This window comes from Ambystoma mexicanum, chromosome 13, assembly GCF_040938575.1.
Source record: "Ambystoma mexicanum isolate Mex_15411 chromosome 13, UKY_AmexF1_1, whole genome shotgun sequence".
Taxonomy (NCBI): Eukaryota; Metazoa; Chordata; class Amphibia; order Caudata; family Ambystomatidae; genus Ambystoma; species Ambystoma mexicanum.
Window position 1 is genome coordinate 483,976,916 of NC_090938.1, and position 26,934 is coordinate 484,003,849.

At 47.2% G+C, this 26,934-nt stretch overlaps 1 protein-coding gene across 6 annotated transcripts in view; it reads right to left on the reverse strand.

The window, feature by feature from the left end:
- The window catches only part of TANC2 (tetratricopeptide repeat, ankyrin repeat and coiled-coil containing 2), a 3,436,361-nt gene that overhangs the window by 206,506 nt on the left and 3,202,921 nt on the right, over window positions 1–26,934 (reverse strand). For all 6 annotated transcript variants that reach the window (XM_069634135.1, XM_069634134.1, XM_069634133.1 and 3 more), the window contains 2 exons: window positions 16,742–16,875; window positions 16,452–16,575 (listed from right to left, as the gene is read on the reverse strand). In XM_069634135.1, coding sequence (XP_069490236.1) covers window positions 16,452–16,575; window positions 16,742–16,875 — 258 coding nt within the window. The remainder of the gene's footprint in view (window positions 1–16,451; window positions 16,576–16,741; window positions 16,876–26,934) is intronic.

Here is a 26,934-nt window from a genome sequence, read left to right on the forward strand (position 1 = left end):
TTGACCAGCATTCCTGTTGAATATCACGACTACATACAAGTTTTCGACAAAGCTAAGGCGGAGGGTCTACCTCCGCATAGGCCTTACGATTGCCCTATTGATTTGATTCCTGGCGCACCTATACCAAAGGGCAGGATATATTCTTTATCTCCTTCTGAAGAAACGGCTTTGAAAGATTATATTCAACAAGCTTTACAGTTAGGCCATATCCGTCCTTCTTGTTCTCCCGCTGCCAGCCCTATCTTTTTCGTGCCCAAAAAGGAAGGCGACCTACGTCCATGCATAGACTATAGGCGCTTGAATGCCATCACTATAAAGAATAGGTACCCTATTCCGCTTATATCCACCCTGCTAGATAGGCTGACGCGTGCTTCTATTTTCACTAAATTGGATCTAAGGGGGGCGTATAATCTAATCCGTATGCGCCAAGGAGACGAATGGAAGACAGCGTTTTGCTCCCGACAAGGGTTGTATGAATATACTGTAATGCCCTTCGGGTTATGCAACGCTCCGGCCACTTTTCAGCGCTTCATTAACGAAGTCTTTTCTGACATCCTTGACATATATGTCGTGGTGTATCTTGATGATATACTGATATATTCATCCTCCCTGGAAGAACACGTCAGGCATGTCAGAGAGGTCCTATCTCGCCTCCAAGACAACGCTTTATTTGCCAAACCAGAGAAGTGTTTGTTTCACTCAAAGGAGGTGGACTTCTTGGGATTTCATATTACGCCCGGCGGTCTTTCCATGAATTCATCAAAAGTCAGAGCCGTTGTAGAATGGCCTGCTCCGACCACCATAAAACAACTCAATCCTTCCTTGGTTTTGCTAATTTTTACCGGCGTTTTATCGCCGGTTTTTCTGCCATTGTTACACCACTCACGACCTTAACCAGCCCTCTTGTTCCGTTTTCTTGGACACCCGACCATCAGAAGGCATTTGATACCCTCAAGTCTAGGTTTACCACGGCTCCGGTGTTACAACATCCAGACCCAGAACTCCCGTTTGTCCTAGAAGCCGACGCCTCCTCTTTTGCATTAGGGGCAGTTCTTTCACAACCTTGTCCATCCACCGGTCACTTACATCCAGTCTCTTATCATTCCCGGAAGTTCACATCAGCCGAATCCCATTATACAGTGACCGAAAAGGAGTTGCTAGCCATAAAAGATGCCCTCCAGACATGGCGTCATCATCTACTCGGGGCAAAACATCAGACTGTGATATATACTGACCATAAGAACCTGCAAGATCTAGCCACATTAAAGTGTACAAACAGTAGGCATGTGCGTTGGCATTTATTTTTTTCCGCTTTCGATTTCATCGTGAAACATAGGCCTGGCCTCTCCCATGGTAAGGCGGATGCACTATCTCGTTCCCCTGGGGGGGATTCTTTACCCCTGTTTCCTGATGCAGTGTTAGAAAAAGGTCACGTCATCTGTGTATGCACGCCATCCCCTCCCATTCTTACCACTATCAAACACTGGGTCTCCCAACACCCTCATGCCCTGACAGAATGGGACGTGCTACTTCAGGAGGGGTTGCCATTTATTCAAGGTAAACTTTTCCTCCCCACTAGTGAGGTTCGCAATCAGGCACTCACCTGGTCTCATGACGCTGCAATCAACGGTCACCCGGGGCAAAAGCATACCCTAGAGTTGCTACAGCGATGGTGCTGGTGGCCTTCAATGAGAAGAGATGTTAAGAATTAAGTTAACACTTGTTCGATCTGCGCCCAATGCAAACCATCTAGAGGCCGACCTCTGGGATTGCTTCAGCCGCTACCGGTCCCACCCAAGCCTTGGCACACGATCTCTATGGACCTTATCACTGATCTTCCCCGCAGACGGGGTTACAACACAATCTGGGTGATCGTTGATTCCTATACAAAGATGGCCCGCTTTATACCTTGCACCGGAATACCTTCTGCCCCCACATTGGCCCGAATGTTTTTCCAATCCGTTTTCTGTCTCTTTGGTCTCCCACAGGTTATTGTTTCAGATCGGGGTTCCCAGTTCACGTCCTGTTTCTGGCGGGCCCTTACTGGACTACTGGGTATTGATTCTCGATTCTCCTCTGCCTACCATCCTGAAACTGACGGGCAAACTGAGAGGGTGAATCAGGCCCTGGAGCAGTATTTACGCTGTCTTACTCTCCAGTACCAGGATTCTTGGCTTGACCTACTCCATTTAGCTGAACTCGCATATAACAACTCATGGCACTCGTCTACTGGCTTTTCCCCCTTTTACTCTTTGTATGGCCAACATCCTCGTACCCTTCCGCTTCCTGATTTGCCCTCCACCACTCCTGCTGCCGATGCCTGCGCCCGCAATTTGGTCACAGTCCATGCCCAAACTCTTATCCATTTACGCGAGGCTCAGGTGGTAATGAAAGCCAAAGCGGACAGGAAGCGGGTAGCAGCCCCTGAGTACCGTGTGGGGGATCGGGTTTGGCTCTCGACTCGCCATTTGCACATTCCTGGATGTCGCAAACTGCTGCCGCGTTTTGTCGGCCCCTACAGAATTTCTAAGATCCTGAATCCTTTGGCTTTTCGCCTTTCCATTCCACCTGCTTGGCGGATCCACCCTGTGTTCCATGCCTCGCTCCTCAAACCCTGTCCTGCCCCTACCCGACTCAATACCCCTCCTGCCTCTGTTTCTGTCTCCTCTCCCGATGAGTATGAGGTCAGGGCCATTTTGGGTTCTCGTCTCTTCAGGGGTCGTCTTCAGTATCTTGTGGACTGGGTGGGTTATGGCCCTGAGGACGGCTCTTGGATCCCTTCCCGTGATGTACACGCTCCGGTTCTGGTTGCCCGTTTTCATAGGGATAACCCTTCCAGCCCACGGGGTCGTGGGCCTTTGAGGGGGGAATCTGTTACGTTTCCCACGACATGCCCTGTTCCTGCCAGACAACCCACAGGCACACGTGCTAACCCCTCTACTACACTTCAAAACAAGGGTATCCCACGCACACATTCTGGCTTACGGAGGTTGCGGCCTCTCACCCGTTATGCCAGGACATGGTAATTTGGATCAGGTGTTTACCGGCCTTCACATCGCTGGCGTCTACAATGGAAACATCTGCTGGCCCGCAACGTTACACGTTGTCAACGAAGATCTACACGTCACGTGATCGGGCCAAACGTCACGTGACGACAACATCTCACGTGATTGCATCACCTGACGCACGTCTATGATCATTCCAGCATCAGATGACCTTCCCTGTTGGCTTAAAAGGCCTCCTGAAATCGATAGCGTTGCTTCACAGCTGTTTACCTTCAGGACTTTACGGCGTTTGTTCGCATGCTTGAATCCCGTTTACTACGACCTCGGATACTGTCTACTGGATTGCCTTGTCTACCGGATTGCTTTGTCTATTTCTTGCTTCTTATACGTTACCAGACCTCGGACTCTGTTTACTGGATTGTTCTGTCAACTCCTGGCATTTGTTAACCGACCTTGGACTGTCTTACGGATTTTGTTTTTGGATTCAGTGACTTTTGCCATTGGCCTTCTGCTAGGCGTTTGCCTGACTACGGTACCACAAGCCACGTGTGTGCCATCATCCACGGTTTTGGATACCACCCACATTCCACACCGAGAAGAGCCCACTGTCCCGGGTTTCACTGCCTCTTTCATCAGGGTGTCACCTTCCGTATTTCTAGGTAAGAGGTACTTTATATCACTGCTGGGTATACCTTGTAACAATCGCACATTATCTGATAACCACTCATTGCCTTACAGCGCTCAAGGGGTCCTTCTGGCAGTTCCCGGTTCCAGACCTGACGGCTCACAAAACAACAACCTGTGGCCTCAAAGACTGCACAGGCATTCTATACCAATTGTCTGTGTGGTACTTGGGGACGGAGGCATTATTAATCTGAACGACCATCAAGATCATAACATAAAATAACATACGAATTCAAACATAAAGATTACAAACAGGAATCCTTGTGACCAGGGCTGAATCCCCTTCCCCTGGATCACCTCAGGATATTTCAAACCAAAATCCAAAGTCAGAAAAGTTATTTTCAATAGCCAAGTTCTACTGCAGCTATAACACAAAGTTATTTTCATTCCCTATGTCGTTCACTTGGAAAACTGACTGTCTTAATTCCAAAATGATGTATACCTCTTCAAGACAGTTGTTAAAGTTTCCACAGCCTTCTGCTGGCAGACCAAAAATACGTTTTCTTCACACACCAAGTCAGTAGCCAATTAAATATTATTCTCTCTGAAAGCTAATCACTCTTCATCACATCATATTTCTCCTTCATAAGCAACACATTAGTCAGGATGATTCATTCATTTAATCAGGATAGTTATACAACAGTTCATCAATACATAGTGGTGGAATTGCAACTCCTTTGCCACCACCCACAACCTTCGACCACATTCACAGTACTTCAAATCATCTTCTTCCTGGTCCACTCGCCTGCCAGGACTAACTACGATTTGTCCCATTCCTGATTTACTCACCCGTCAGGATAAAAACTCCTACCACTACAACTTGTACTTTGTGGTGAGGTTTGTTCCAAACTTTCCACGCTTCAATTCCCAATTGGCAAAGTTGAACCAACAACTGCTTCTTGGGTAAGTCTTTTGACTTACAACACAATGGGTTTACAACTTTTTCCACAAGTATACTGTACACATTGACAATGATTCCCACACTGATCTGTTAGCCCCAGGCAACGCAGGTTACAGTTCTCTCCCCCTTGATCTTTTCTACAAGAAGGGCTTTTCTCCTGCAGTCTCTGATTTCTTTCTACACAACCAATTGGCTGTTGGTAATGCAGTCTACAACTTTCTCCCACAGGGTATCTTGTTCTGGGACTGCTACATTCAAATTGCCTTGGTGTCACTCTCAGCTTTCTATGGCTTTGGCAATACATGTTATAAGGTCCCTTTACCAGATATCCCTCTTTAGGAAAGTTGTATACCCTTTGTTGTATTATTGCCTTTCTTCGGCTTTGGCAATGCGGGTTACAAAAATTCCCTTATTAGATATCTCTGAATTGCCAGATTGCATTTGATTTGTTTGATTACTGTCCCCTTTTGGCTTTGGCAATGTAAGATACAAAAGGGTCTTTAATTGATAGCTCCCTTTAGGTAAGTTGCCTTCACTTCACTTGATTATGGGCCTTTTCTGGCTTTGGCAATGCGGGTTACAATATTCTCCTATTCAACCTCTCGTAATAGGAGAATTGCACCCAATTTGCATTAATTCAAAAGTTGGGTATTCAAAAGCTTCATTCTAGTTCAGCGGTCTACTTCGGAGCGCCCCAGGGTAACTTATAGCAGACCAACTTGTATGTCCTGGTGTCTCCTTCTGACTCGCTGCTTCTTCTTCGTTTGTCTGGACCTCCCTGGCGCTTGACAGCTCCAGTCCGTCTCCCGCTGCTCGCACTGCCTGTAAATGGATTGTTCTATGCTCTGCACACACTCTGGTGGAAGCCACACACCGGAGCGCTATGCAGGACACGGACAGCTTCTCTCCCCCGCAAGACAGTTGGCCTCAGTACTGCTTCCCGCTGTGCATCCTCTGCATTGTGCTCAGTCTTCTGCTTCTTCTTACTGCTTCTCAATGGCCCGCACCTGAAACGTTTAAAGGTCCCGCTCAGGTTTGGGTCATTACAAACACTAGACCACTCCACATAGTTTGGTAACTCTGGACCCCTCTTCCTCGTCTCAGTACTAAGAGCATTATGGGAATTGAAGTCCATAATGTTCTTATTGTAAGGAAGAAATGGTATCAAGTAGTAGACACAGTACATACAAGTTTTGAAAACCTTTATTTGGTATTTTGGTTGGGTTGGTAGAGTTCCTAACTGGCCCCAACTCTAGAATGGGAGTTGTCTCGGCCATTAAACAAATAATAAAAAAGTCCAAGTCAGTCTAGTCAAAATAAAAAGGCATATACTAAAAGAAAATTAACCTTCCCCTCCTTCTCAAAATTACTAATGTGTTAAGGGAATGCAAATGTCAGAATGGCTTCAGCACCACAAGGTCCAGAGAGTTTCTTAAAAAGGATGGGTGGATGGCACAGTTCTATCAGTCTTGCACACTTTGGCTTAATGGTACAATTCAACAGTTCAGGCTTGTGCCTCAAGCTTCTGGTAGCTCAATCATTTCCTTAGGTTTTGTCCGTTTTGTCATAAATACACAGTTCTACTTTTGCCCTTTCCTTTCGTACAATTCAACATAGGCTTCCCTCTGCCGGGATCGAGCCTGCCTCTCTTTGCACATTCACTTTCTCAATGTTCTGCACAGACTTCCCTCTGGTGGGCTCGAGCCCGTCTATTCACCTTTGTGGGGGTTCCCTTACCCACCTTTTGTCTTACGTGTCTTTTCACTGTCGAAGACTTTCGAAACTGCAAGGATTTTACGTAGACCTCTGCATGATCACTTCAACCTCTCTTTAAACAATTATACAATCCACAATCTTCCTCATCTTGAAACACCAATGCCTCTTGGTACTTGTAGTTTCGTATTCTCTTTTCTTTGGCCTCTTTCAAAATTCATATGTAACACCACCACTTCTTGGTATCTGTAGTTTCTTATTCTCTTTGCTTTGACCCCTTGGCCTCTTTCAAAGTTCATATACTTTGCCCTCTTGGCAAATTCAGAGTTCACATACTTTGATTTTCACTTATTAATCTTTTATTCGGGATCGTGGTTACTTTCTTCCCTTTGGTTCCCGTTGTAATACACTTCAACTAAGAAAATATTACAGAGGCTTTCGAATGTGCGATTTTGCCTCGCAGGACCACTCTGTTACTTTGTATACTTTCATTTTACAATGCAGCAATTGACCTTTCCCTTATGCATTTTATCTGCACACGCGCAACCTTCAATTTTTGGGTTACAGTTACTTTTGCTTTTAACACAAACTGGGCTTTTGTGGCCTTCAATAACTCACCAGTCGTGTTAATTTGTCTTCTTTCATCAACACCTTTCATGCAGCACTCAAGGTCGTAACCAACACCTCCTCTGCTCCTCCCCAACTCCGTTGTTCACCCGGTAAGGTCGCAGGCTGCTTTCAAGAACCTTGAAGGTTTCTTTCTTCCGCTCAATCTGTTTCATCCTGGGAACGCTTCCAGCTTCCCAGAAGTGTGGAATTCTCGCCTGGCTCTCTCTTGTTCTTCGCAACTGCCGATCAGCCCCTTGTCATTCCAAATTCCATAGCTTGGCTTGCATCAGCCACGAAAGAGATGTTCTTTCTCGTACCCAGCCTCGATCAGAGTGTGCCTGTGCGTGTCACCTTTTCTCCTGACAGGGAATGGTAACAAGTGGCAGGTGTGTATAGTTAAGGAGGTCTTTCGATGGATTCCTCTTCATTTGCGTGTGCCAGTGGTCTCTGCTCTTCTCTTGAGCAAGATCGATTATTGCAACTCTCTGTACCTGGCTCAGCCTGATTACCTGCTACGCCGCCTGCAGGTTCTCCAGAACTCGGCTGCTCGCCTTGCCACCGGCACACACTTTCTGGAACATATTTCCCCTGTTTTGACGTGTCCATTTTAAGTCCTTGCGCCTGGTGCATAGGGCATTTTATGGTGTTGGCCCTAAGTACTTGCAGCAGAGAAATTTCTGCGTTATGTCCCTTGTTATGCACTTCGCTCTGCAAACCGTTTTCTCCTGGTTGTTCGCAGGTTTCATCTTGCCAGAACTGGTGGCCGTTCTTTTTCTGTTCGAGCGGCTGTTCTCTGGAACGCCCTTCCTGTCTCTCTGCTTATGGTATCTGCCCATCTGCAATTCCGGAAGGCCCTAAAAACATTACTGTGCTAGTTCATTTGTCATGGTTCCTAATCATGGGTTTCTGCTTTAGGCCATGTTGCCTTTTTGGTGTTGGTTGCGCTGCATTCCCTGCATGGCGAGTGTAAAAGAATGTAACATAACATACGTGCCTGACTCTGTCTGGCCTCATTACAGGGACAGAGCCATTGCAAGTCAGTAGAGGTAATCTTTCTGGCCTCATTCCTCATCTTCCTCGGCTCAGTAGTGTTGTCAATGCAAATAGCGGAGGAATTATGGGAGCTGTAATTTCCCACAAAACATGCCGGGTTATGGGTTAGATGGATTGTGGAAAAAGGAGGATACCATGTCTCACCATCGGGTGTTTCTTCCCCACTCACTGAGGACCCTCTACCCTGATGATCTTCCCTCGCTTGTCCACTTCCAGGGTCAGGATCCAAAAGCGATGACCTTTCCCTGGCCACCTGAGTACGGGATCCCCGGGGACTACATTGTGAAACACCCTCTGGTTTTTCACATTATTCATTCTAAGATTATTTAATTCACTCTGTTTGAGTGATTTAAAGGATGTACTATTAGGGGAAGTTTTCAAAGGCAATAATGGTTTTTGCTTGGGTCTATAATTCAAACACAATGTAGAATTAGAACTATTAGAAGTAGTTGTGTTAATTCTCTGACCCTTACATATATCATTTCCATGGTTACAAAAAGGGATTTCGTACAAGGTACTTTTGGTAAGTCTGGGGGGGAGGCCCTCCTGTTACAACATGCCATTAAATATTCAGGCATTAGGGAAACCTCATCCTCAGAAGAGGATGAATATTGCGTCCCTCCTGACAGTTACCACATTCCGTTGACAGCCTTCTCCTCCCATGTGCTCCTCCCTCCGAAAACTACCCCCAAGGTGAGGATCGGGTAGCATTTGCCTTTCTCTGGCCACATGGGAGGAGACTTTAGGCTGGGATTCTGTGATGTCTCAGCAAGATTAATCACAGACACGCTATGATCAAGGTCAGGTATTTCTAGATAACGTTCCTTAATGCAGTCGACCTTTGAATGGGAAAACAGAGAGCCACAGTACAACTATTCCTCAACACCCACAACTCGATAACCTCAATGTCATATCTGATTAACCTGAAACATTATAATTCAAAAGGCTACCTCACAAGCTGCTTCATAAGGGGTCCACAAGTGAACGCCAAATGACTTCTCCAAAAGCAAATGCAAATTACATTTCTCACATCATAATCCAAACTGTGAGCAGAGTGTCTGGTGTGTCGGGCGGACGCTGTGAGCTGTTTTTGGAATTCTGTGTGAGTTCTGTTGGAAGCTCGTATTGCCTGGATTAAAGACTGACACGTATTTCGGCGTGCCGTGCAAATTCAAGAACTACATTTAGTTTAAAGGACTACAACTCCTACAAGCCTCTCTGCCCCTGACACCCAGCTCCACCTCCTGCTATGCTCGCTGTGCTATAAAACCTGCCCCCCTAGCAAAGCATAGCGGAGTGTGAGCAGAGTGTCTGGTGTCGGGCATCGGGCGGAAGGCACTGGGAGCAAACGTAAGAGACAATAGGGTAAAGGGCAGTGGGTACGAATAACTATCATACAAGGATGTCAGAAACCAGTGTCCTGCAAGAAACCAACGTACATGAAGAAATGTTGCCGCTGCAGTCAGGGGAAAGTTTGCCTTCTCCTACGATGATGAAGGAGGGGGGGCCTTACGCGAGGGAAATGGCGGGTATAATCGAACAAATTGCAAAGGAAGCATTGAATAGGTGCATTTCACTGACGGGCTGCCCATTTAATATTATTGTAGAAGTGGGAGCAAGCACTGTGCATGATATTGATAATCCTCCCAATACGGAATCAGACTGTATAAGTAATGGTCCCTCAAAAGGAAGGCAAAAACCAAGGGTGTGAGCATGTAGGGGCAGACAGTGTGGCTTGATGGACCGTGAGCAGGCAGTGGTCCCGTCTCGCTGTAGCACGGCCCAGAATAGCAACATTGGCACCCTGGTTGAAGGAGTGATTGAGGCACAACCGCATGTATGTGAAGGGGCATAGGAATTGCAATTGGTTGTAACTGGGGCAGGGCCAAAGCCCATGGTCAGTATGCCTCGGAAAAAGACCAGTTGGACTCGAGAAAAGAAAATCATACTCGGATATTGTAACAGGCACCAAGTCCGTAGGGATTCTATCTACGGGATCCTAGGAGGAGTTCGGTCCCGCAGTATATGGAATCAGGGATGCAGTCCCAGAACTAAGAAATTAAAGTTGATTCAAGATCCGAAAGTTGCTGGTGTATCAACTGGGGGAGAGAAGTTTATTTTCGGGTTATCCAAGGAGAAACCGGAAATACTAATGAAAAATACTTTTCTCCCAGCACGTGAAAATAACATCTGGAAGCCCCCTAATTTGGCATTGGGGGATGATTGGGTGGGGAGACATTTTTATTTCAATGCAAGGCAAAGGTGGCAGTGAGGCAACACCAGCAGGAATCAGTGAAAACGTAACTGAAATCCCTCACCAAGGACATCTAGAAACAACTATTAATATGGAAAGAGGGCCTTGCGAAGCCAGTACATTTGCAAAAGAAATAAGGCAAAGGGACACCAGGCTGTCGCAAATTAATGCACCAGAAGGCTGTATGACACAAAGTACTAAAACTCCAAATGGAAACACCGGCTGTAATAAAGGGAGGAATAAGATGCCTCAAATGAAAGAAGCGGCCTCAATGACTATTGAAACACAAAAGGGAACTGGTACAGCTGCTGAAATGACAAGCCCCAGCAAGTGACAAAGACAAAACCTTCTACTTGGTTTCAACTCTAACAGCCATTCTGTCACCATTTATGACGCTCCATGAGGCCCTAGAAGAGACAATAAAGGATCACTCTACGATACTCGCAATTGTCCACACTAAGATGATATTTGTTGATGGGTTTATTACAGCCATCCAAAATAATATGGATAATAGCTCAGAAGGGGCCGCAAAACTGTTGCACGACATACTTGACCCAATTATAAAGGAAAAATCAGAAAGGAGGTTATCGCGAATATCTGTGGGTGTGGGTCCTCTGCAGGAGGAAGTAGAATGAACAACGGACCCGTTCGACATAATCATAGCAGATGTGCACCCTGTGCATCAAAGGAATCATGGAGAACCAGCGGTCGATTTGCTGCCAAAGTTAAGGCCGATTAGAACTGCAAAGGAGGCCAAACCCCGAACAAAGCTAACAAACAAAAATCTGAGGGGTGAAGATAAGGCTACTTTGGAATTGCAGGGTCCCGTTATCCAGGCCCCCCAACTGAATCCTTTCGATTCACAGATTAGGAACGGGCATACGAAGCAGATGTTTGAGTCTTTCGATAAGCTCCCATTCCTCAGTCAGGAAGGAAAGCGATCAAACTTCAAAAGAAGTGATTTGGGTGAAGAAAATGAGAAGTTGGCAGACATAGATAAGCCAGCTTGGAAAATCTGTGAAATCTTCACAAAAAAGAACAACAACAAGGTACAGGCAAAGGGGACGGTCACCCACGCAAATATAATAGCGGCATTACAGGAAAAAAGAAAGAGTGGCAATAAAGAATTAATAAAAGAAGTTGAAAAATCAACCAATTCCTGTAAAAGCAAAGTCCAATAGTAGTCGATCATTTATTAGAAACTTGACAGTGCAACAATTGAGATCGGGAGAAGCAATAAAAACAAAGAACCCAACGTTCATCATAAACAGGGCCGTAGGCATTGCTAAGGAAAGGTCTGAGATAAACAGCCCAAGATCGGATGACTCTAGTGAGAGGAGTGAAATAAAAGATCAGAGGTCAGGCGAAGACAGCGAGATTGACCTTAAGGACCTCTCCACTTATAGTATCTGGAGCAACGAAGATACAAAGTCTGAGGACAGTGTTTGGATAAACGACTCAGGTGTAACCGATGATTCAGGAGCTGAGACCTCAGAAAAAGACGAGGATATTTCGTATAACTCAAAGAGAACCTCTGACATGATCCTGGAGAGCGAAGAACAGATACAAGGAATTGAAAGCGCTAAAACAAACCCATAAGAAAAATGGCCTGGAGGAGCCGGAAACCTGGAAAGACAAACAAGACTTGGGTCAGGGAAGTCTTACTAATGGGAATAAAGGAAGAAGGGAGGTAAGATTTAACTTTACTTTTACTTTACATCATTTATATAGCGCACTGTAGACCCTTGGGCATTAAGGCACAAACAATAAGACAACCAAAATACAAGACATGACACCGCATCACGATAAAGGTGAGCCTAAATCCCCTGCAGATCCCAAAATACCCTGTGGTAATCAGGGTGGAGAAGGAAGCAAGATCAAAATATAGGGGAGCCAAAGACAAAAACCAACTTAAACCTCCTAAGGAATCCAGAAAAAAAGCAATTTTGAGGATTAGGAAGAAAAGAAAAAGGTCCCTCCAACTTAAATGAAGAAAAGACTGAAGATAATTTAAAGCTGTGTCTGGGAAGGATGTGTGGGGATGATGACAGACTGATGCTAAACAGAGCTAACGTAGTTCGGTTACTTCACCACATCCTGGCGCTGAGGCTAGTAACATCAAAATACTTGGCCATAATTGAATTTCCTGAGGAGCAGCGCATGCACTTAGCTTCTAAAGTAGTTAAACATTTGCTGCTTAAGGAAACTTATCAGTTAAGACCATTAGGGTTTGATCTGAAAGAAGACATGTTGGAAAATGAGCGAACTTCACACTACCTCGGGAATGGTGGACAAGCAGAGGTCCAAAAAAAAGGAGAGCTTCACGAAGGGACAAGGTAAGCGAACCTGCACGTGCTTGAAAAGAAACAAAGCAACGTAATCAAGAAGGAAACTACGAGGGTGACCAAGAAAACTGGAAGTGGTTGGCAGGTCTACTGGCAGATAAGCTTCATAAACAATAGCGCAACAAGCCTATAAAAAGTTCTGACTGGTCACTGCTGAGTTGGAACACTAGGGGCTTCTCCCACTTGCTCTGTGAGAATGAGGACCATATAAGACGCTGACGTCATCTGCCTGCAAGAGGTTTTGCTTTTGGAGGTCCCGCTAATAAAAGGTTTTTGGGTTTTACTAAACCCACCATTCAGAAACAAAAGGGGAAGAGCAATGAGTGGACTGCTGGTAGCCGTGAACAACGCTCTTGATTGGACTTTGTGTTATACTATGAATCCGACACCTTTTATCCAACTTGTGGCAATTAAATTATCAAAAGAGTAGGCTCTCAACCCCCGAATGCTCATATTGGTGAACATATATTGGAACCCAGTTGATAAACAGAATCGGACCATGGCGGAAGACATTGCCGCTTTAATGGATGAAGAACGAGCCAAATGGAATGACCCTTTAATTATAATTGTGGGTGACCTAAATTGTACCTGTCTGGATCACCTAAATGATACAATTTCTGAGGTGCAATCAACTTCAAATAACAAAGAAAAGAGAGGGGCGATGTGGAGGAAAACAATCCAATCAAGGGACTGCATAATTCTGACTGGCACAATGGAGGTAATGTACTTGGAAAGGTCTTGCAAGTGAACAGATTCCAGACTATATATGTGTGTCTACAAATATGTCAGAGATCATTAAAAAAATTGAAGTGTGTCCAAATGGGAAAAGCGATCATACCCAATTAATCATGACGTGCCAGAAAATCAATAAAAGGAAGCCGGCAGGCTATGATACGAAACTAGTAACAAACATGGGCAGAAACAGATTGCAAATCCAACCATAGAAATTGCCTGATCTGATTGAAACTTATCAAATTCTATCAAGTTAATGCAACCAGAAGACAGCCTTCAAAGAGTAAATTATGCCCTGTTACTCCAAGTGTTTATGGACAAGGAGGGGAAAATGGGAAAATCAAACTTAGACATCGACATGCCTATGACAGACAGATTTTAGGAAAGAAAAAAACGTTAAGAAGGCCATTAGGCAACAAAAATGCCATAAAATGGCAAATTACTCTCAAGAGATCCATAAACTTAAACAGCACTATCACAACTGGCTGAAGTTGCATAAAAAGAGCATGTTAAATCAAGATGCTCAGTGTATGCTTGTTAACATCAAAACAAAAAATATGGCGGATATATGGTCAAGCATAAATGAAATGGACGCGCCTCAAGACGTGCTGTAGGTTAACCCAATCTCGGCAGCGACATGGTGCGCCCACTACACAAAACAGGATGTAGAGGATGAGGAGGTACAAGGTCCATATCAACTGCATAGGCAGCTGCCTGGTTTGATCCAAGGGGTTAATTCATTAGATATCGCGATTCCAACAATCAAAGACATTATTAAGAGACTTAAAAATTCAAGAGCCCCCTGGCCCGGATGAGCTAACGGATGTCTTATTAAAACAAAGTCCTAGGCTATGGGCAACCTTTCTCCATCATCTATATAAAGGCATCTTGGAATTTGAAAAGGAACCAGCGTCTTGGAAATCGGCAGTAGTTATCCCCATTTTTAAAAAGGGGTAAAGAACAGACCCGGACAACTACCGTCCGATCGTGCTAGTAGACGTGGCTGAAAAAATCTTCGGGACCATCATACTAAAAGCTTTGGCTAAATGGAGCAGGGACAAGGGCCATCAAGATCAATGGCAGTCTGGCTTTGTTAAGGGCATTGGTACATCATGTAACATCTTCCTAATCTCTTGAAAGCCAAAACCAAACGTAGCAAAGGCCAGAAAATATACTTGGCGTTTATTGATCCCTCCAAAGCATTTGACTCAATCAAAAGAGTCAAATTATGGTCTAAACTTGAAGAGTGGCAATGCCTGGGAGTGATTTGGGGTAATATTAAAGACCTACATAATGATACATCAATCCAAATCAAGTTAGATCAAGCAGGAAATCTGTCAGATTCTATACTACCAAATGTTGCCTAAAACAAGACTGACCTCTTGCACCAGCACTTTTAAAACTGTTTGTCCGATATTGACGAAGCCTTTAGGCACACACGTGCAATTTCCTTCTAAATTTTCAGACACTGCCACTGGGGGATTACTCTATGCAGATGACATTGTCGTTATTTATCAGACTCCTATAGGGTTACAGCGTCAGCTGGATGATCTCCAAACATATTTGGAAGCAAACACCTTAAGAATTAACCCAGTCAAATCTCAGATCATGGTCTTTGGTGAGTCATAGAGGGGGCGAGGCAGGAAGACCCCGGCATGGTTTCTAAAAGAGCAAAAGATCAGTGTGGTGAACATATTTACTTAACTGGGTGTATGCATTAACACCAGCTCATTTGAAGAACCGACAACAGCTACACTATTTAAGAAAGCAATACATTTTGAGGCACAAGGCAAACTGCTGCTACTGAAATTTTGTCGGTTTTATTTAATCCCTCTAATAACATCCTATAGAGCCAAAGTGGTCCAGATCTTGACATACGGAACTGAATCATCATTCATGATGTCCAACGACATATGGCCTCGCCTAGAGGGTATATTTTGGAAATCGGTCTTGGGCTTGCCCAAATCCATACCTATACATATTGTAAGGAGAGAACTTGCCCTTACTTCATTAAAAACTATTGCATTATGGAAATCGATATCCTTTTATCGGAAATGTCTAGAAGATTCCCCAAAGGGTGGTCATCGATTTCTAAAGAAGGCTGTGAAAGACCCCAGGGAACATATCCAAAAAGAGTGGCAAGACACCTGCCAGAAGATTATCAGCGATCTAAACGAGCCAGAGGAAACACTGTTGAGAAACCCGGGATTGGTTAAGAGAAAGTTATATATCAACGACTGGATTGAGACATATGAGGCGATATATAACTACAAACACAGAGACAAATTTTGGTCTGGGGCAAGGAAGTTGAACGTGCTACCCGGGTACATCCAAATCTTTCCAAACTGGTTTCTCAGAGGGCAATACATGAGTTTCCGATGTAACATTTTGCCAACCCGACAGGTCCTAAGTAAAAGGAAAGAACATCGCACTGAGTCAATCTGTAGACTATGTATGTGAAAAAGAAAATGTGGAAGAATCGATTCGACATCTAGTGTTAATCTAGTGTTAATATGTCCGGAGATAAAAGTCGAGAGAGGCTATGTGATGGGAGATGTAATGACAAAGTATGGAACAAGACTGGTGGAGGATTTTAATAGAAATAGAGAAAACGCACCCTGGCCCCAACAAAGTTTCTGCTGGTGATATTTGAAAAATTGGATAAAGTAACCGCTGGCAAAACAGGAACCAACATATAGGTGCCGGAAAAAGTTATGAACTAAGAACAAATTGAAAGATTCTGACTGAGTCTCTCCTTGAGTAACAATGAAGGACAGGATGTTTTATGCATATGAATTGTAACATCCTTTTGGTTGTACATTTTCTTTTTTTTAGGTCTGGACTTTCGTTGTAGGTTGGACTGTAAATTGATTGGCTAAAGGTTTTCTAATTGGCAAACCGTTTTGAGCCAAATAAAAAACAATAACAAAAAAAATACACACTCCAAAGAACAGAGTCTGTGAAATCACTCAAGGCACTGGGTAACTGTTCTCAGCACACGGCTCTAATGCATACATTAGAGATCTTGATAATCCCACCCGCCAAAGTTACCAACTTCATTTCTGAGATAAATAGCAACGCTCGACATTGCTCAGAGCCAGTCACTCAGTGTGCTACACACATACATAATACCAATGTGCTCGCTAAAAACCAACCTTGTGCCAGTAGAAATTCAACCGTGCCCAGATGTCCTTCCGAAGCTGCCATCATTAACGGGGTTCGACCCTGCTTGTCTGCCATGTTTACATCAGCACCATGTGTGAGTAAGAGGTCTACAATCTGTCAACACACAAAAGATAGACATAACCTGGTGCTCAATGTTCCTGAAATATTATTATATGAAACTGGCATATAGCAATACTGCGCAAACATTTCCAATCCAACTTTCACCACCTGTAATCAAAGACTTGTATTTATCAGTAAAAGCCAGTGTGAATTTCCTCACCTGCCAGTGACCTTGACGCACTGCACTGAACAGTGGCACTACCCCACGCCTGTTGGGCTGTGCCACTGCTGCTCCTTGCTCCAAAAGCAGTCGACACACATCCAGCTTCCCGCGTCCAGCTGCAGCTGTTAGAGCTGGGAAGGAAAGTAACACACAGAGGATGAAAGAGAAAAGTATAAAAATGAAAAAGAAACATCAGAAAAATGATGGATGACAGATTAAGAACACACGTTGAAAAAGTAAGCAGGGTTGACTTCACTATGGTGCCATTTTATATAACAGTAGTTTGATTTTAAGACGGGTCTCACAGCAGAACCCACAGGTACTTTAAGGGAGGTCCTATGGTTTAGTGGCAAGGCAAAACCAAATAGTGATTTCCAAAATTAAATTGAGGTGCAGTTGAGTGCTGTGAATTGGCGCTCTGGAGAGCAAGCTGGAGAACAGATACACCAGAAGCACCTCCTTTGGGGTTTGCGCTCAGCTGCCCATGGGAGCCTGAAAGAGAGCCTGTGAAAGACAAAATGGTGGATCAAATTTGTGTTGGCCCTGCCCACGTGGCACAGGAAACCCATGCTTATCAATTAGAAACACCTGATCTAACTGAACATGTCCATTCAACCAATTCTATACTAAAACAATAATAAGATGCTGCTGCAAAGACACAGAGAGATAAAAGCCAAAGAAGGATTCTTTGGCCTATAACACCTGGCATCAGGAGAGGGGAGCAGTGGGAGTCTATAAAGGAGCTCATTTGGAGACAACCAGTGAAGGGTGCAGATGGAGCAGGAGAACTGAGGTACTGAGGAGAGAGCCAGGGACTGGGAAATGGCAGATTCAGGCGGCTTGCAGAAAGTAGGCCTAGGGTGATAGGGAAAAGGCTGAGGGAACTAGTCCATGTAAGGAGGTTAAACAATGACTTGCGTGACGCAAAAAACGGGTGGTTCAAACAAGTGATTTTATTAAGGTATATTTCAAGGAAGGGGTTAGACCAAATCTCCATAGGAACTCTGGGAGTTTCTACAATTGAATAGGGATGTCTGGATGTGAATTAATCTTTGGGTGTGACTGCCCTTTTCCTTTTTCGTGTTAAAAAGAACAAGTTACTTTCTTACCTGGTAACGTTCTTTCGATGGGATGGTTCGACGACGTATTCCATATCTATGACATGTAATTACCACAGCTGTGCTGCTTCGGAAACTTTTTTCGGCGTCTGCGTCCTGCGTCGATGCGCCGTCGTCGAGGACCTCCTTCGACGTCCGACGTCATTCGATGTGATTAAGTAGGACACACGACGCCCGGAGCCTCAGATGTAGTTTTTTCCCCCAGAACGTGTGACATTAGTCAACTGCCAGTCAGACACAAAGCCTTGCGGAACGTAAGCTGCAATCGCAAAAGATATTCTGCAGCGGGGGAAGGCAGGGAGGGAGCGATATGGAATACGTCGTCGGACCATCCCATCGAAAGAACGTTACCAGGTAACAAAGTAACTTGTTCTTCGAGGGGATTGGGTCCTCCGACGTATTCCATATCTATGACAGACTCCCAAAGCAGTACCAGAGCAAGGAGGAGGGAAAGAATTTAGAATCAAGATTTAGAATAGCCAATCAAATAGCAGAGCAAAGGACCGCCTTGCCAAAGGCCAAATCCTGTCCTCGGATGGAATCGAGGGAATAGTGACGTACAAATGTATGTACTGAAGCCCAGGTGGCAGCATCACAGATGTTGCGAATAGGAACACCCCTCTGCAGGGCAGTAGATGCAGCCATACCCCTGGTATAATGGGCCCGCAAGCCAGCCGGTGGGTCCTTACCCGCCAAGCGGTAACACTCCGAGATGGCCAAAATAATCCAGCGAGACAAAGTCTGTTTCGTCACAGCTTGTCCCAAACGCTTTCCAGCGTAACCAATAAAGAGTTGATCATCCACTCTGACCCGGGACATGCGTGAAACATAAAAGCTTAAAGCTCTCCTAGGATCAAGCCTATGGAGCCTCTCCTCTTCCTTACCAGGATGCGTAGGAGGATAGAATGCCGGAAGAACAACCTTCTGGGCCAAATGAAATTCCGTCACTACCTTCGGAAGAAAAGAAGGACGAACTCTAAGGACAACCCTGTTCTTGTGAAATACAGTGAAGGGTGGCTTAACTGAAAGTGCCTGTAACTCACTCACTCTGCGAGCGGAAGTAACCGCAACTAAAAACACAGTTTTCAGAGTTAACAGCCTCAAAGGGCAAGAATGTAAAGGCTCAAATGGAGCCCCCATAAGAAACTTAAGAACAAGGTTTAAATCCCAACCTGGCACCAGGAAAGGTGACGGAGGGAACACATTAGTGAGCCCTTTCAGAAACTGTGAAATTAAAGGGATTTTAAAGTAGGAACACTCTTCAGGCGAGCGCTTAAAGATGGACAGCGCCGCCAGGTAACCTTTAATGGTACCCACTTGCAAGCCCCTGTGGGCCAAAGAAAGTAAAAATGACAGAACCATGGGGATGTCACATGCAAAAGGATCCACATTCTGAACTCTGCACCAGTCGCAGAACTTAAGCCAACGGCAATGGTACAGAGACTTTGTTGCTGGCCTTCGGGCCGAGAGCAACACCTCCATCACGTCTTCAGGGAGGTCCCAATCCTTATACCTCAACCTTTCAGAAGCCAAGCATGAAGGTTGAGGGATCTGACCTCTGGATGGAGAACCTGACCCCCCTCCCGTGAGAGCAGATCGTCTCGGTAGGGAAGACGACGTGGAGGGCAGATGGACAAGTCGAGAAGGTCCGGGTACCACGTCCTCCGAGCCCGCGCCGGAGCAATGAGGATCCTCCGGGAACCGAACTTCCGTAACCTCCGCAGCACTTGCGGGATGATGGGGACTGGAGGAAGCGTACAGCAGCGGGAATGACCACCCCACCACGAACGCGTCTCCTAAGGCTCCTTTTGGAGGAAATTCCCGCGAGCAGAACCTTTCGCACTTCCGGTTGACACTGGAGGCGAAGAGATCCACTTGAGGGGTCCCCCAAATGGCGAAGATCTCCAGGAGAATCTCCTGAGCCAACTCCCACTCGTGAGAGATCGTGCTCTGCCTGCTCAGAGCGTCCGCCGTCACGTTTTCGTCTCCGGCCAGATGAACTGCCGAGATCGAAACTTCCTGCTGGTTGGCCCAGAACTCGAGCTGCATCGCCTCCCTGCACAGAGGAAGTGACCCTGCCCCCCCCCTTTTTCTTGAGGTAGTGCATGGCCACTGTGTTGTCCGTCAGGATCAGGACATTCTTTCCTCGCAAAGTCGGCAGAAAAGCCTTCAGGGCTAGCCTGACGGCCCTCAGCTCCAACAGATTGATATGGAGTCTGGACTCAGACGGAGACCAACGACCGCTGACTGTCAGCCCGTTGGCATGAGCTCCCCATCCCGTGAGGGATGCATCCGTCACGATCGTCACCTCTGGCAAGGGAAGCCAAAATGGAGCTCCCTTCATCAAGTTGCCTTCGACGGCCCACCACAGAAGGTCCCGGGCGACCGAGGGCGGCACCTGAACCGGGTCCGACATCCTGCCGGAGGACTGCGACCATTGCATCTTGTAACGCTCACCTGATTCTCGCAGATGCGCCGGTCTTGACTGGGCGACTACCGTATCTTCAAAGGTGATGTGTAGCACCCGGTTGGCTCTTTGGGCTGGACCTCTGTGCACTGTATGCCTGACTTGTAGAGTAAGATGTCTGCAGATAGAAAATATGGGGTTAATGAACTGGGGTTATTGGGGTGTCCCTATCTCTTTCCTCTTCTCCTCTCCTGTAGACCCCCAAAGGTTAACGCTCTCACCTTAGGTAAGTGAATGCCGAGCTCTCCATCTGCCTCGGGGCAGGGTGCTGTAACCAGTTTCTTCACTGGATAGGTAGCGCAGGCCTCTTGACTTCAGAGGACTGCTGTCCGTCGTTTACTGCACGAACGGTAAGTTTCGAGTCATTCAAATGTCTTTAAAGTCTTTAGTAATGATGTCTCTTGTTTTGCAGGGTTCCGGCGATGGCGGATGACGGGCTGAAGTGAGTTGAAGATGGAGCCCGTGTGATGAATAGAAGCGCCTGGAAGCACGTAAGTAAGCGCTTGTTGCCTGCTTCACTATGCGCTCTAACTGTCTTTTTATTTTGCAGGTACGAGTTCGGAGCGGCTGCAGGGTGCCGGAATACCCACTGGATTAGATGTGGAAAGGAGTAATGGCACGTGAGTATTAAAGTTCCCCAATGTCTTTAAACGCACCTTGTTTTGCCTTTCAGATGCGGGATGCAGCGCCGAAGGCCTCCGGAGCGTGCGAAGAGTTGGTAAACTTTTGTCTTTCAGATGCCGGAATGCAGTGTGAAGACCTCCGGAGCGCACGAAGAGTAGGTAAGCCTTTGCCTTTCAGATGCCAGAATGCTAACCTGTTCTTTCTTGTCTTTATAGGTGTTGCTGAAGACTGGATTCAGGATGGTAAGCCTTTGCCTTTCAGATGCCGGAATGCTAACCTGTTCTTTCTTGTCTTTATAGGTGTTGCTGAAGACTGGATTCAGGATGGTAAGCCTTTTTCCTTAGGCCCAGGACCGGATGCAGAAGACACGATGAGCGTTCTGCTGCAGAGGTTGCAGAATAACGCAAAGCAAGATTCATCCACCGGGTGTGGTTTAAATAGCCTCCTGTAGTGCTTAGGTATCTCCTTCCACAGCCACGCCTAAGTAAGAAAAGAGTTCCTGGTAAGAAAAGAGTTCCTGCCTTCCAGAAGAGTTCCAGTGTTCTGAATCTAGGGAGTGGCTCCAGCCCCACCCAACAGGAAAAGTAGTTCCAAACAGAAGAGGATCAGAGGCTCAACTGGCAGGCAAGTAAGCAGCATGGTCTGCTGAAGGTAAGTCCACCCAAGCATTATGAGCCCGGCGCTTCCAGCGCTGGGACTGGGCATATTTATGAGCCTGGTGCCACTGGCGCCAGGACTGGGTCCAAAAGGTCCCAATTGGGACTGGTTGGCACTCGGAACCTGGGTTATGGATCTGCTTCCAAGGGAGTTGGGAAAACCCTGACCTTTTGGAAGCAGAGATCATGACACATCTTGAGTGCCCACTGCAAAGATCTCATCTGCAGGCGAGCCTCTGGCACCAGAAGAATGCAGGATGCCATGAGGCCGAGCAACCTCAAGAACTCGAACGCTGGGAGCGTCTGGGCATGCTGAAACTTGTGCACCATCTGCTGAATGTGAAGAGCCCTCACCTGGGGAGGAAAACACTGCCCCAGGGAAGTGTCGAGCACTGCTCCGATGTACTGGAGCCGCTGTGTTGGCGTCAAATGGGACTTCTTTGAATTGAGGGAGAAGCCCAGCCTGTGAAGGGAGTGGCAGGTGACGGACAGATGATCCAGGACTTGCTCGGGAGAGCTCCCCCTGATCAACCAATCGTCCAGGTAGGGGTAGACGTGAATCCCCCCTTTCCTGAGATACGCTGCCACCACCACCATGAGCTTGGTGAAAACCCTCGGGCGGAGGTCAATCCGAACGGCAGGACCCGAAACTGAAAGTGCGAGTCGCCAACCACAAATCTCAGGTACTTCTTGTGCTTGGGATGGATCGGCACATGGAAGTAAGCATCCTTGAGGTCGAGAGACACCAACCAGTCCTGAAGCTGAAGGGCCTGGAGGACTTGAGAGAGAGTAACCATCTTGAACTTGTCCTTCCTTAGGAGTTTGTTCAAACCGCGCAAGTGCATGATGGGCTTCAATCCCCCGTCTTTCTTCGAAATCAAAAAATAAGGGGAATACCATCCCTTGTTCCTCTCCGCTACAGGCACCAGTTCTATGGCGCCTTTCTCCAGCAGGGCTTGAATTTCCTGCGCAAGGAGCGGATCCGGACTCTGCAAAGAGAGGTTCCCCGGTGGATTGTCACGAGGCCTGTGCCGAAAGGGAAGAAAGTAGCCGTGGGTTATGATCTCCAGAGCCCACACATCTGAAGTAATGGCACGCCACTCTACAAGATGCTGCGCCAGCCTTCCCCCAACCGGCGAACCATGGGACATGGCCTCATGACTGAGTGGTAGCGGCTGCGGCGTTACCTGAGGGCAAAGAGGCAACTGCCCGAGCGGCCCTGGCACCACGGGTACCCTGTCGTCCACCTCTGGTACCCCTGTGTTGGCCTCTTTGACTGCCAGCTCCTCTCGCTTTACTGAAGGACGAGTAATAGCGAAAGGAACCACCCCTCCATTGCTGTCCCCTAGGACGAAAAGGCGGAGGTTGGTGAACTGCAGCGCCCAACGACTTCACTGCAGCTTTTGAGGTCTGCAACCTCTCAAGGCTCTCGTCAGCTTTGCTGCCAAAAAGGTGTTCACCGTCAAAGGGCATGTTGAGGAGCCGGGACTGCACAGCAGGAGCGAACCCCGACTTCCGCAACCACGCAAACCTGCGTATCACGGTGTTCGCCGCCATGGACCTGCTGACGCATTCAGCCAAGTCCAAACCCGACTGAACGGACTCACACATGGCATCCTTACCATCCTGGACCATAGCAAGGAAACCATCCCGTTTGTCCCCTTCGGGAATATGTTCAGCCGCTAACGCAACACAGTTCCACAGAGTGTGTGTGTGTGAAACGAGACAAGGCACAAATGGAGTTGGCCGCCTGAAGCGCCATACCACCAGAAGAAAACACTTTCTTTGCCCAGCCATCAAAACGTTTGTCGTCCCTATCAGGAGGGATAGTAGGGTACGACGCCTGCTTTGCCGGGGCCGTGGCTGCCTGCACCACCAAACTCTCCGGAGTGGGGTGCCTGGTCAAGTAGCAGGGGTCGCTACTGGCTGGACGGTATTTTCGCGACAAGGACCTGCCCACTGCCGGGAGACTCTCCGGAGCAGTCCAAGCCGCCGCCACCCTTCTCTGTAAAGCCATATGGAACGGCAGTACCGGGTCAGTTGGGGGACCAACATCAAGGATGTCCGTGAGATCATCCTGCACAAACTCCCCTGGGGGAGCAGACCATCCCAAGTACTCGGAAACCCTAGCCATAAGGCGTCGGTACGAGGAATCGGCATGAGAGCCAGGCTCAGGCCTACAAAACTCCACCTCCGGAGAGGTGTCCAGTCCACTGGCATCATGAAGTGACTGCCTCAAATCGTCAAACTGACTATGGCCCGAGACAATTTCATCTGGAACCTGACTAGGAACCAGGCCATCAGAATCCTCATCCGCCTCCGAAATATATTCCAGGTGGCGAACTGAAGGCACCCGAGAGTGCTTGCTCTTAACCAGAGCCTTCCTAAGGGGTTCCCCCGTGCCACGGGGTACCTCCGACACCCCGGCCTCGAGGGCGTCGAGTGAATCGGCGCCGGCGTTGAGAGAACAGGCATCGGCGCCGAGAGGGTCGGCATCGAGTAAATCGGCGTCGACGTCAGATGCAGCGCCGCCAGCATCGGCGTCGTCGACACAGTCCTCGAAGCCAGAGCTCCGAGCGTGTCCTTCGACGACCTGAGCGTCGACGGCTTCGACGACTTCCTCGGAGCCTCGAGAAAGCCTGTCGACGCCCTCGACGCCTCAGACGTCGATGTCTTCGAAGACATCACAGGTGCACGCGGTCTCGAACGCGTCGAGGACCGGGACCTGGAACGGGTACGTCGAGAACGAGTCCCCTTGTCCGAACGGGACCTCTCCCGTGACTCGTGCCGACCACTCTTGCGAGCGGTGTCTCTCGACCTCTCACGACCGACCCCACTCGAGGGCGTGGACGGCTTAGTACCCTGCGACTCGAGAATCGCCAGCATTTTCTTCCCAAAGGAAGCCCATTCCTCCGGCGTCGCACGGCTGGTGGGGTAAGCGACGTGCCGGGCAGAGTCCTCCGAAGAGGACCTGGAAGACGACCGCTGTCGGCGCTTCCGAGAATGCCTCGAAGAGGCCGAGGAGTGGCGAGACCGACTCCTAGAAGGAGACCCACGAGACTTCCGACGATGACGCGGAGAGTCTCCTCTCAAATCATCCGTCGAAAGCCCCGCAGACTTCGACTTCCGGGGCTTGGACACTCGACCTACCGACAACTTCTTCTTACGTTCACGTAAGGCTTTGGACGTGAGCGACTGGCAGTCGATACAGTCATCCGTGTCGTGGGCCTCCCCGAGGCACCAGAGGCAGGCGTCGTGCTAGTCCGTCACCGACATCTTGGACCCACACTCCCCGCACTTCTTGAAGCCCGGACGCGGGGTCGAAGACGAAGTAGAAGACATCTTCACACGAAGGATTTTCTCACAAAAATGAACAGGTTCGAAGAACCGAGAAGAACAGAACTCCAAAGAGTCGAGGCGTTAACCGAGATTCACGAAGCAACACGTTCGCGGAAAAAACGGAACTGAGGCTACGGGCGTCATGCGTCCTACTTATCACATCGGATGACGTCGGACGTCGAAGGAGGTCCTCAACGACGGCGCATCGACGCAGGACGCAGACGCCGAAAAAAGTTTCTGAAGCAGCACAGCTGTGGTGATTACATGTCATAGATATGGAATACGTCGGAGGACCCAATCCCCTCGAAATCATGCTTGGGCACAACCCGCATTAACAAGTGTTAACCAAACAAACCCCCCTTTTTTGTTTATTCTGGATCTAAATTGTGTCAGGAATGGTATAATAAAGTGAGGTATACTTTGAGTGACTACCACAATCGGTGGAGTTGTTCCAAACCATAAGGTTTACCCTAATTGTACAAGTCCTTATCCCTTCAGATCTTCCCAGTCAAACACACAATGTCCAAAGGATTCTGTGAACAATAAATTCCAAGCCTATACTTATCAAGTCTTTAGCCTCCATGCCAGTTCTTAAATTAAACTCAAAGGTTCCATGTCTTGGCCAATGTTAATATGGACTTCCAAAAGCAACCCTGGGGGTGGAGTTTGGGAGGCCAACCTATTATGGTGAACAGGGAGACACTGAGAATAGCCAAAACCAATTAAGGTAAAGTAGCAGAGTTGCAAGGCTTAGTCTCAGGAGAGCTGTGAGAGTGCTCTAGAGTAGGGATGTAACGGTATAACGGTATACCGTTAAAGATACCGTGAACCACTTAATTGAACAATAATAACCGTCACATTGTTTATACCGTTATAGCGTTCATACCATTAAGTGTGCTTTTCAATCTGATTTGGAAAGGCTGCAGTAAGCAATTGCTGCACAGTCTTGGTTTTGCACTGTTGGATGTGCCGTCTGCCAAGTAGTTTCAGTTGGAGCAGTTTTTAATGCCATTCCATAAACCACACGTGCCTTACACAAAATCAATATGTTAGCAATAGGAAGAATAGATACAGTGCCAAGAAGGAAAAGGGTTTACTTTGGGGTGGCGGCTTTGGGGTTTATATATTTATAATGGATAATGTTCTCTAAACATATGGCAATGGGGGATTTCCCTGGTTCTATCATTGAATTTACATATAATAAGTCACACTGCGAAATTCACTCATCTCTGTGGGTATTCCCTGCTGCCATACCAAAGGGTAACATGTCAGTGATTACTGAACACCTTTTGGCCCGCAAGTAAACTAAAGGCTGTAACGTAAAAAGAAAGTGTGTGTGTGTGTGTGTGTGTGTATGTGCACAAGCGTATACTACCATCAGCCTCCATTGATCTGTGGCATGCAGGTTATCAAGATGGCAACATGTTCATCTTCACCAGTAGCCAGTGGGGAAGCAAAAAGCCTAAATGACCACTGAAGAAAAGCTTTTCAGTTTGCTTTGCCAGTTGCAGCAGGCCTCCACCCCACCCCCTCCTCTCCTCTCCACACGTGCGTTTGTTTGGTGGAAGCAAGGCATTTCAGTGGAAAGTATGTTGAAAAGCCCAATTCTGGCCCTGGGTGCCTGGTTTTGTTTGTGATGATAAATCTGTCAATTTATGACCTTTTAGAAAATATTTGTTAAGATCAGTTAACTCCACCTGCTATACCGCGATAACCATGATATACCGTCATTTGGCAAGAAGGTTATCGTACCGTCATAAAACGAATACCGTGACACCCCTACTCTAGAGCTACAAAGAGTCCACAATTGTTTAGAATTGTAGTTGTGTGCTCCGTGCACTCTAGGCCAAGTTCCCCTCACTTCCTGTATTTGGCCCATTGTCCCGCCTACCATCCTTCCCACCACCCGCCTGATTGGTTGTAATTCTCGCCTCATTACTATGGAGGTTGCAGGTCCTGTAACCACGCTACCCACATCATTTTGGC